Source organism: Ptychodera flava, chromosome 13 (genome assembly GCF_041260155.1).
Source record: "Ptychodera flava strain L36383 chromosome 13, AS_Pfla_20210202, whole genome shotgun sequence".
Taxonomy (NCBI): Eukaryota; Metazoa; Hemichordata; class Enteropneusta; family Ptychoderidae; genus Ptychodera; species Ptychodera flava.
The window spans coordinates 16409420-16421960 of NC_091940.1; the positions used below are offsets into that span (position 1 = coordinate 16409420).

General features: G+C 38.6%; 1 protein-coding gene across 1 annotated transcript in view; it reads right to left on the reverse strand.

Annotated features, from left to right (window-relative positions):
- Positions 1-3118: 3118 nt before the first annotated feature.
- LOC139147029 (low-density lipoprotein receptor-related protein 6-like) overlaps positions 3119-12541 on the reverse strand; it is a 28649-nt gene continuing 19226 nt past the window's right edge. Inside the window, exons 13-21 of the mRNA XM_070717879.1 lie at positions 11477-11656; positions 10872-11111; positions 9776-9938; positions 8065-8213; positions 7139-7399; positions 6129-6222; positions 5672-5781; positions 4493-4688; positions 3119-4120 (exon numbers count right to left, since the gene is read on the reverse strand). Coding sequence (XP_070573980.1) covers positions 3988-4120; positions 4493-4688; positions 5672-5781; positions 6129-6222; positions 7139-7399; positions 8065-8213; positions 9776-9938; positions 10872-11111; positions 11477-11656 — 1526 coding nt within the window. The 3' untranslated portion in view covers positions 3119-3987. The remainder of the gene's footprint in view (positions 4121-4492; positions 4689-5671; positions 5782-6128; positions 6223-7138; positions 7400-8064; positions 8214-9775; positions 9939-10871; positions 11112-11476; positions 11657-12541) is intronic.

Below are 12541 nucleotides of genomic sequence, written 5' to 3' on the forward strand. Positions count from 1 at the left end.
AGATTTGAGAGAGTTGAAGATTTTCTGTAATTTTCCTCTTTTGTGGAGGAGTCGTGCTTATGTCAAGCTCATAGAAAGCTTCACAAACCACAGTAGCTGACACAGTAGTATCGCCTTATCAACGCGAAAGACATAGTCTATGGACAGTCGTATTTGCATACAAAGCCACACACTGTGAGATAAGCTTAGTGGTCGTATATTTTTTTTATTAATTCTGGTGAGAAATTAGTGGTTGTATAATTCTGGTGAGAAATTAATTTAATAAAAAGAATTAAAATCATTCGAGAGAAAACCAAAACACTCAAGGTGATCAAAATTGTAAATTAATTATATAATCAATAGTTCGTATAAATTTCTTGTATAGATGACTGAATCAATCGATTGATTCATCAAGTCAAACCAACTTGGACCAAAGTCAGATCAAAACTCAAACAATCAATTAATCAATCAATCTGTCAATCAATCAGCGAATCACTTAATTCAATTGAGTCACCTGACTTCTTGCCCAATTCAATACAAGAATATTACGTCCGATTAACATTTGGTTGAACACATATGATTATGTATGATATTGTCATGTATAACTCAAACGAAAATTGATTTTCTGCGCGTATCGTTAGTATCCCATCGTCCGAAGTAAAGGCGACAGTTAATCGAGTATCAGCCTTTAAAGCTGTTCAGTTTTTAAAGCCATAAATACAACATGATCATATTCACAAAAGTTAGACATAATACTAAATAGTGTTGGTTTTCGTGAGATACAAAAATACAATGAATACCAATCACTTTTCTGAAGTTCTTACAAAACTTTTGCTGTCATGCACTGAGTAGAAACCGTTCGTATTAAAACCATCCACTTATACGGTTGTGTTCCTGTATATTAAGTCCACTATCAATACTCTCCAAGTAAAGCTTGGTTATATTACGATGAATATACGTAAATGTCGTCACATGAAAATCTGCATAGAACGTACATAGTTGTAAATAAAGCACGGTTTTTAAATTTTATGATGCCTGATAAATATTTTTTCCTAACACTTTCCCAGTTTTTTCTTTAATTTAAAGACCTGTGTTGGTACCAGATTATCTCATCAGAAAATTTACCCACAAGATTACAATTTCAATGGAAAACAAAAGGCTACCACACCTCCATAATCCGCTTATAGACCCGAACAAAGGCGGTCCCGGGGATCGCGAACAGTGCCTTTCTGGCGCCAACACAGGTCTTTGAGAGTCGGTACCTGTAACGTTTGACACGTACAATTTTTCGCTATTTTTGTTTTGTATGTCATCTGGGTAAACTTTTGTATGTCAATATGTACATTTCTGATTTCTGAATCGATAGTATTTTATTTTGCTTAATGCCTGAAATCGAAAGTTTGCTGAAAAGGGGTGATGATGACGTACATATAGGACCGATGACAGACATCACCCATTTACGTAGCACACTGCCGAAAACAACTAAAGTTTTCGGCGTGAAGTGAATAAAATACTTTCGATTCTGGAGCTGCTGAGTAGCGGCGTTTTTGGGTCAAGAAAGCCAAATTTGGGGCGAAAAGTAAGCTCGTGACCCAGGTAGACAAAGATCTGTAGTTGTAGCTTCAAAATTCACAAAATAAAAATATACAGGCATGAAATAAAAATTCAAAATACAAGTATAAAAAAATAACAGGTATAAAATAAAAATTACAGGTATGAAATAACAGTTACAGGTACGAAAAAAATTACAGACATGAAAAAATAAAGATGAAATTACAGGTATGAAAAATCACTCCTGTGACCTGATTAATTAAGCCACCGTACTCTGGCCAATTCTCGGGAAATGGAGTCTAATGGCTACGAGCTCTTATTCTGGGCTCGCTAGGTGGGCGGGGCTTATATGAAGAGGTTTATTTGATATTGGTATGGCAATGACACATGTTGTTGTTATTGCTGATGACGGCGATTCTGATAAATTTTGCCTCTTTTGCGTTTGTGTTTACCGTAGAAGTTTGTGATTGGATCCTGCTGTGTCTATGATTGCATTTGTAACATTTACAGTAACGGTGTAACAGTTTCTTCGTTGTAGTATGCGTAATTTCCAAACGGCATGGTCAAAATTCCCGACAACTACTTTTGCATATTAATTCTGATGTCATTTATGAATAAGTCCGTGCCGTGCGTTTCACGGACTCTCAGAACCACGACCTGCCCATCTTAGGGTGTGAGATGGGAAAGATGTTGGTTTGAAGAGCCTGAAACACACGGTCAATTTCAAGACTATCATCACAGTAAATATGAGAATGATAGTACTGAAGAATTGTCATTATGACAAAATGTTAAGGCACACAACAGACGAGGAGGTTGTTGACGTTTTGCATTAGTTGAAAGAGATCTCAAATTTAAGCACACATTTCTTTAACTTTAGTTTTGAACATGTCCGTGGTGAATAATTTAGGCTGCACACAAGAAATTCCATTCATTTTAAAGCTTACATGTTAAATTTTAAGAATGCAAGGTTGTTGGGATGGCAAACCTATGCACATTGGTTACGGATACTTTCGTTTAACTTTCAGAGTAATATTTTGGTGTTTAATTTTTTTGGCGCACACTTTCTCAGTTTATATATTTATAAAAAAGGCTTAAAACGCACCACATGAACAGCTAGCCGAATGTAAGTTTTTACGTCTCGTATTTAAGTAAAATTTTGCTTCCTTTATAGACCTATATCTACAGGGGGATAAGGCATTGTAAGTCATAGCAAAAGTGTAAAAATTTAATACATTTATATTTACGGATATTTTTGATAAAAAATAATATTTCTGTCATTATTGTATACTTGCAAAAGTACCCAACTGCACTGGAATCCTAAATAATGATGGTCAGTATTTCTGTATTTATGCCAAATTCGCGCAGTTCTAGTATAGACCCTCAGAAATATTGTCAATATAGTCACAGATGTAGCATTGCACAGTAACTTGATGCGCGGTCACAGCTAGACTGTCTCTCCAGGAATTCCTATTGATTACTGTTTAGAGTGACTGTGACAGTATTTTATATATGTGTATCTATATATATATATATATATATATATATATATATATATATATATATATATATATTATATATATATATATATATATATAAAAGTAAATATATTGAAGTACATATCAAAATACAGACACACGCACTCACACACACCATGGTGTACATCCAATCATAGAGAAAGATAGATAGAGTGGCAACGGGTATTGTTTAAGGCGTGAAGCGGTTACGTAACCCATCCATGTTCGCCTCGCCTCAGGTTGCTCTCGCCTCTCTTTTCCGAAGAGTGCCGACCATGAATCCTTCGGTAATTTTCGGATTTTCGCCAATTGTTAAGCGAAAGTATGTTCGGCAAAGTTTGTGTTGTTGTTGTTGACGTGCTGGCGAAAACGGGAGTGTTTTAAGCTTCAGGAAATGAGTTTTACCGTTTTAAAAATTCCTCTCATATTTTTATGAATATATAATGAGTGTATTTGAACCAAATTTGAAAGTCTTTTATCGATACTGTCTGGTTTTACTCAATGGTTTACGGTCAGTCATACCCTCTTTTACACGTGCGTCAAGGTAGGACATGTTTATGAAACTGCTGGCGTGTTATGTTTTGATTGGCGTGAAGCAGTGTTTCTGGCCTGAGAGCTCACAAAGTAACTATGGTTGCTACGCGACTGGCAGTACGATGCCATCTCGTCGTATTTTTCGCATAATCTCGTGTAATTATAACCCACAAACAAAGCCTCCAAAAAGTTTAACACCTTTGAAGCTCATTTTAATATGAAAAGCCAATAGTCTACCGAGACGACCATGGAACAAAAGGCATGCAAGTGTTGCCACTCTGTCTATATGTTTCTCTGTGATCCAATCGAGCATTGAAGAGGAGCGATCGGTCGATAGTTTGGGTGCATTTCATTGGTCGAGTTTCCCTTGACGTTATGGCAAAAACATATCTCATTGGCGGGGCAAGTATCAATTATACAAAGGATTTTCGAGACCACCAACGCTCCCGTCTTTTCCTGTCGAGTACTTGATGGCGGGCTCAGGTTGGTCAAGCTCAGCTTTGTCGTCATCCTTAGCATAAAAAGCAAAGGAACCACTCCGCCTAGAATAAAGAAAGAAAGGAAGAGATAATTATACTTATGTGAAAGGACACTGTGAGGAGAATTAATTCCAAAACTACACAATAATTTTACACAAAATTTTAGAGCACAAATGACACTTATTTGTTATTTTCTCGTCTCGTTTGATGATCTGTCGTCCTCCTCAACAGAATAGTTTGCAAATGATCTTTCCAGAGCACAAAATGTTGGCAATTAACTGTGTAATCATAAATGCACTGCATAGCTCACCTGATTTATTAGTTTAGCTCATGCAAGAGTGATAAAAAAGATCATATCATAAGTTCGCTAAACCACTGGAGATATATGTACTTTTGAGACCCAATATGGACAAGCGTCTTCAAGCTTGAACTTACCTTTTGAGAAATAAGACGGCAATGACGATAATCACCAAGACAATCAGAACCGCCGCAATCACGCCCCCTATGACTCCTCCGTTGGATTTGTGTTTTGCCGCCCTGGGCCCCGGTATTCCCGGTGAGGCGTCAGTCGGGAGGGCTGTGGAGGCTGTAGCCGTTGCAGGTTTCTGGGTTGGAGGAACCTCTGGCATATCTGTGAAGGAAAGAAAATCATGGGAAACAAGAAACTGAACATTAGAACACGTTGGTAAAACACTATCAACGCATACTGTAACTGACTCATTGAATGTGAAAAATAACTGTCAAATATGGTAAATTCTGGTACACGCACTTACAAGACTGCGCGCGCACCCTTCTGGGCACACAGTTGACTGTGAAGTGTATAGCTCTCTATTAAAGTGGAAAGTTCTTCCCCGGCTCTGTTCAGAATTTCAAACAGGAGACAGTCATTTTTGAATTACCCGTCCTAAGCCCTCCTCTACTTATTGCTAGCTATCACCAATACAACTTGTGAACAGGACAGATAACCACATAGCTGAGGCGATTGGAGGTCTAACTTCGGAAAAAGAAAATGCTGATGAATAATCTGTTCTCTCTCTTATTAAACCTAGGGATGTAGGCTTTTCCCTTTTGCATGCAAGACAGTGAAGAGCATTGGACTTAAGGTAGTATGCGCCTCGAAAGTGAAAGACTTTTACTCGAACTGTCCTCGAAGAAGCTTTAAACCATTCTCTTAAAAAAAATCAAGAACAAAAGTCGAGGGTCATCGTCCAAGGTTTGGTACTAGAGAAACACATTGCCTAACAATTATTGATGTCTGAAATTCAAATTCAAAATGGCAACCATCCCCGCGTTAATTCTATCGGGAAAATAATTGTTTTTATTTATTTCTGAAACACTGTTACGGTAAAAAACTTTTCTTACTCTTTCAGTTTTGAAATGAACCCCTACAAATGGTAGATCAGAACATAATTGTTAAAGTTTGAGAGTCCAAATATCTGTCCCCGAGGCGCATTCTTGAAGTTATAGATTGTTAATATGATTATTAAAACATCACTCCTATTAAATGTGACTCAGTATGTATGGCATAGCTGACGTCATATGCCTTGTCCCTATTTGTTCATCATGATCATCATCATCATTTGTTCACGAACCCCCTTTTTGTTTTGGGTTTACCTTTTGTTGCCTTCGTTGGGGGCTTGGTCGTTGGTCTTCCTGTGTTCGATGGGGGCGTTGTCAATGGTTCACCTGAACAAACATGAGTAAATTGTGGGTTATGGCATTGATTTTACGTCTTTTATCTCAGTATTTGTGAAATTCGTGACGACGATGATGACGAGGATTGTGATGATGATGATGATGATGATGGTTGTGGTGGTGGTGGTGCATGTGATGATGGTGATATGATGATATCATCATCATCATCATCATCATCATAATCATTATCATCATCATGATCATTTTGCCTTTGTCATCGTTGTCTTCATCATCATATTCATCATCACCACCACCACAAGCAGCGTCTGCACCAACGCTCCACAACCACCACCACCACCACCACCACCACCATCATCATCATCATCATCATCATCATCATCATCATCATCATCATCATCATCATTTGTTCACGAACCCCCTTTTTGTTTTGGGTTTACCTTTTGTTGCCTTCGTTGGGGGCTTGGTCGTTGGTCTTCCTGTGTTCGATGGGGGCGTTGTCAATGGTTCACCTGAACAAACATGAGTAAATTGTGGGTTATGGCATTGATTTTACGCCTTTTATCGCAGTGATTGTGAAAATCATGACAACGACGATGATGACGAGGATTGTGATGATGATGATGGTGATGATAATTGTTGTGGTGGTGCATGTGATGATGATGATGATGATGATGATGATGATGATGATGATGATGATGATGATGATGATGATGATGATCATCATCATCATCATCATCATCATCATCATCATCATCATCATTATTTTCGTCTTCGTCTCCGTCGTCTTCATCATCATATTCATCACAACCACCACAAGCAGCAGTTGGTATATCGCACCAACGCTCCACAACCATCATCATCATCATCATCATCATCATCATCGTTTTTATCATAATCATAATCATTCGCGTACCACCATCATAATGGGCCCATCGTAAGATATCAGCAAGGACTAGTGCTAATATAGGCATTGTATAGAAAGAGAAAACTCTAATACAAAGTGACACATTACTGACTGTTTGAACAAAGATCTTGTGAGAAACCCTGCTACAGTAGAATAACATGCAAATCTACCTAGAGCGCAAGTGGTTAAAATTGAGCTATAATGTACCACCTAGCCCATAATGGGCGAAAGCAAACTTTGCACGACATAACGTACCATACGGTACGAGGCGGAGTGCAAGGTTTGCTGTTATTTTATAGTTTTAGCAATGCTGGTTAATTTGTCGATGTAGAAACATCCGGGGCCGTAATAATCGGATACATTATCACCAATAATCTGAGGGATGAAGTCATAAAATTCACTGGTATTGTCAAAGCTATAATATGATATGGTATTACAGTATAATAGACCATTATTATGGGTAGTCGAAAGAGCTGAACATAAAATCGCCAAGAGGCATATTAAGAAAAATAATTTCTCACCTGAGCTGCGGAATACCTTTACGTCTGCAACACTTTCCATTACCATGTCTTCAAGGAAGATTTCGTCAACCAGAGTTGATCTGGACAGGCGGTGGAGATGTCCACTGTTGTAGTCACCCCAATAAAAATATTCGTCTGTGAGCGCCAAGCCGTAGCACGCGGTTTCGTCAGGAAATTCGAAGATCTGCTGGCGATCGGAGCCATCGAGATTGCTCGATTCCAAGAAATCTCTTGTCGCGTCACACCAGTACAATCGGTTCTCTGCATACGCAAATGTACCGAACAAAGAATTTTGAAAAATTTTATCAATTTTACAAAAATGATCAAAAGGTTCACTAATTTGAAAATCGCTGTATTCTCACTCAGCTAAGATTCTGAAATGGTGAATAAAGCAGAAGTGCGATAAACAACCTTAAACATGCAAACACCAAAAATCGTCTGCGGCCGACACACCGAGAAGACACTCGAAACATTAAAGCCCTGTTGGCTGCATCTTTTTTGCATTTTTTGTGATTTGAAATCAAATGCAACTTATGTATAAAGTGCTGATCACAATTTGACTTCAGAACGTTGTTCAAACATTAGAATGGACGCACAACCTAGATTTTGACAATTACAATGATAATATTCGAGTTGCAACTTAAATATGGCCGCTCCTGCATACATGCGCCTGAATTTAATTGACCAAATCCATCACTGGGGATTGGAAAAGTGGCATTTTTCTAGCCAATGTGGAAAATCAAAACATCTCCCTGGTGGTCGGGTGATATTTTTGGCAAGCAAAACGCAGAAAGATAAAGCCAATAGGGCTTTAATGCGGGAACCGCGTAGCGTAGATCTTACAGGATTTTCAGTGAGATGGAACATTGACCAAGGCATACAGTCTGCATTACGAAGTTTGCCGTTGCAGAATTCGTTATTCTTACCCGATCGTTCGAGCGCTAGTCCCAGTGGATGTGTCAGATTACCGTACACCAATGTTTGTCTCACGTCACCATTGCTACACAGGTTTGTCTCTCCGTTAACCCGCTCAATTTTCTGTCCTTCAAACCCCCAATCCGTCCAATAAACTAAACTGTGATAGGAAGCAAAGCAAACATACAACACCCAAACAAGGACATCAGTTGCATGACAGAACTTCTGCTTATCCATGCAATGCGAGTGAACCGTAACCAGTGTCATCAGCCATGTCTAGGGACATGCACAAAACCTCATATGACGGGGTTCCACGAAAATTAACGATATATTACTAAAAGATTCATTTTTCATAGACAAAAATACATTTCATGATTCAAATATTTTAGTTCATCCTCAGCGCTATACAGCCCGAGTTGATATCAACTTTTAAACAGTTTTTATCGAGTCAATCCAAAGGGAATTTTCGGTCTCCAAAAATATAACATTTCATTAATTAGAGGGAACTGAAATACAAGAAAAATGTTCATGATTTTCCATACTTTCGTTTTCTTGATTCAGGAATGAAAAGTTTGTTAAATGTCTACTGTTAGCACCGCTTATAACTTGTGAAAATGTTTTGGTTTTTTTTCTGTTAATTTATTTTAAAGAATGATTGACGCTACCTTGGAAAACACAGGAATGGTATTATCGTCATGGTAAGTTTGGGTGTATTATGTAAAGCAATAAAGGAACATGTAAAAATGTTGCAAGAATAGCTACATCCTCCAATGAGGTTCAGATTGCTTTGTTAAAGCCCCAATAGCTGCGAATGTGTAATAAACCGATCTCAAAATATACTCCGTTTCGCAGTTTTCTTTGAGTGAGACCCATCAAAGATTGAAAAAGTGTATAACACTGTCAGAAGTGTCGAAAGTGGCATGTAACTTCAAACGTTTGAAAATCATTTTAGATTTCCCGCCATTTTCAAAAAGTGGTCACGTGACAGAAAAAATACAACAAAATTTTGGCCATCGTGTGTTGTGCATTCAAGTAAATGGCACCATGTTTGTTTCCTTATGATCAAGATGTGTATGTGCAGGAAATGCTGAATTTTTGTGTACTTTTCCGTGGGGCGCCATTTTATGAGTGCGGCACCGTTTACTATTTAACCTGCTAAAACGCGTAGGCATAGTCCAAATCAGCGAGGATGTAGCTATACTTGCATTTACCCCAGCTAGCAGATTTACACGGACCAACTTTGGTTCGAAAATAAAATCATGAAAATAATGCATAAAATTCGCAGCTATTGGGGCTTTAACTGTGGTACAGACTTTTGTTGATTATTACTACTGAATGACCAAAGATATTAAGGTATAGAAGGCGCCTTGGGGAAAGATACTTAGACCCAAACTTTTTCAATATTCATTTGTCCTACGACTTGTGAGGGCTCATTTTGAAGGTTACGGAGTAATAAAGTTTTCACCGGCTTAGTTTTGTGAAAATCGGGAATTTTATTTTCCCCATAGAGGGATGGTGGCCTTTGTCAATTCCACATATCGGTAAATGTTAAGTAATTTGCTTCTCTAGTATCAAAATTTGCACGGTGAACCCCGATTGGTTTTCTTGATTTTGAAAGATAATGGTCAAGTTTGCTTGAGTAATGTTGGTGCGAAACTTTAAGTCTTCATGTTCAAGGCTCGAACTACCTTAAACCATTTCCATGCCAATAGAATCACTTACTCTTCTCGTTCGTCTAATACCAAGGCTCTCGGCTCAGCCAATTCGTACACAGCGAGTGGGTGCCTGTTATTGCCGTCAAGGTCAATGACCTCTACCCTGTCCTCGTTGGAATCTACCCAGTATAACTTGCGTTTTCGTTTGTCGACAGCAATACCATCCGGATCTGTATCAAATTCAACCAAAACTATGACGATACACCACGAAAAGCACACTTGAAGATTTACAGAAGTGAAGATAAGAAGGCCCTCCAAACGACAACTTGAATTGAAAATGTTACTTAAGCAATAAAGCACACCCAGCGACGGTATACCACGAGATTTTGACCAGTTCACGACATATATGAACGAGCGATGGAGAATGCATATGGAGTGAACTGGTCAAAATCGAGTGGTATACTGTTGCTGGGTGTGATTTATTGCTATTATACCATAATAGTATATTGAAATTCTGGCGTAGAACGTCAAAAACGGATTGTTGCTTAAGGTGAGACCTCGCGCGTATGCCAGCCGTGGTATATCGCAAATATACCACGGTTCTTTTCGCGTCTCGACCAATCAGATCGCAGTAATTGCGCCATCAATATACTGGTATGATATAATTTGTTTTATATTACTACAAATATCAACCAAACCCATAGAATGATCCTGGACTATGGTCTATGCAAAAACTAAACAGTGTTGTCGTAAGACAACACTACTTTTTCATTTGGGTTCGTTTGTAGTTTGTTTGAGGTACCGCTCCTGACCAAAATAAGGTACAACATATCGATGGTGACGCATGAGATTCGAAACAAAAGGGTCTACTTCTACTGTAGTACAACTATACTGGACAGATAGAAAGGCAATGCAGGAATGCAGACATACTATATAGAGTTAGAAGAAGACACAAATGGATAAATAAACAAATATACACGGTCCCTCCACAACAGAGGGACCGTGAAATATAGATGAAAGACTTTGGAGAGACATTAGAAACATGGGTAAAATTTAATAGGGAAAACAACGGGGATATACAACTGACACGGAATTGCAGGTTCGGTAATGCAAATCAGAGGGTTAGAAAGACAGACGAACAGACATACGAACATAGTACTCACAGTCTATATCGCTGTGAAGGAATACTCCAGCATTGCTGCCATCGAGAGAAGTCTTGATAATAGCTTTTAGAGTGATGTCCGTCACGTAGAGCGTTTTATCCACAGGGTCGAAATCAAAACTGATGCCATACTGTATAGAGTCTAGCGGGAGTTTGAAGTGCGGGAAATCCGGACTCGACATGTCAACGTAAAATATGCCGTCTGCAGACGCAGCCAATAAGAAGTAGTCAAGCGATATATCTGTATGAAATGAACATATACGAAATAATCAAACAGTTGCAACCTCGTTTCTAAAATGGTGCCAGACTAGGCTCTTCAAAGTCTGAATGATACTGCAAACATATCCTGCTTTACATATCGTGATCATATTCAAAACATGATTTTGGTATATCGTGTAAATATTTTGACGACGTCACGTCCACACAAAACATACCCGCTGCATCGTTAGTATAGGCCTACATTTAGATTGCATCAGATTCTTGTATCACTGAGTTAAAGAGTGTTAGTAATTGCTCTCTCAGTAGATATACGAGAGGGTGATATAATCAAACAAAAACGCGCAATGCAGACAAAATCATTTAATTTTTAAAAAATGAGGAACCTACTTAAGACACACAAGGAATTAAGATCGTGGTCCCATGTCTCTCCCGGTAAGCATGTGATCTCTTCACCGGTTGTGAGGTGAAAATTTGGATCACAGGTGACGTTGCATTTTTCTCCTACCAGACCTCGACATGTCTCGTTCATGGTACCATGTTTCACCATCGTCAATGGACAGCGTTCAACTGCAGAAAAGTAACGGGGAGAATAAAGTCATATTTTTGCACACAAATCCCTGTCATACAGACTGATATTCTCGTTGGAGATTTGTCTTGTACGGTCGTAATTTTTTTTGTGTATATTTTTAGTTCTTCGGGGTTTTTCGCTACTTGTACGAGCATTCAAGCGAAGTTTCATATTTCACAAGATAAAGTTGCTAAGATAATGTAACTTACTAATACCGTCTCCCTCATACATGATCTGCAGTGGCGTTTAAAATTGTTTTTAATGTCAAACTATCGTCAATATGAAAGGTAGTATCCTGTATGGTGGTAAAAATTTGTACCAACATTAAATCAACAGGTCTTTGATTAAGTATATATAAAAATCCTTGAAAGCCATATTAAAGAGGCACTCCCACTTGGTAACATTTTTAAAACATTTTTTTTAATGCCAACGGTCGATATTTGACATGGCGACTCCGCGCGGATCGCGAGATATCGATAAAAACATGTCCTCAAAAAAGTTAAAGTTTGAATTCCGGTGGCCCACCTGAATTCAGCTTCTGAACATAGAACGTTCGGCACTGGGGCCATTGTCAACTAAGCTATGGAGTACGAGTCTACGCTGACGCTGCTGTACGCCACAGCAGTACCACTCGCGTCGGTGAGCGGTCATGTCCCATGGGAGAAAGCCGAGTCCTACTGACTCGGCAAAAAAACGAAAAACAAAGTTTGCTGATTCCACCAGAATAGCCTTGTTCACGGTTACAGGTTTGTTACTAAATATAGCTGTACGCGCGCGACATCGGACACGCAGCTTGAAATGCGGACAAATTTTATCAATGTTGCATGCGTGGCTGTTTTTGCAGCTTGTACTCTGAGTCGTGAATATGTTTTTTAGTATTCACT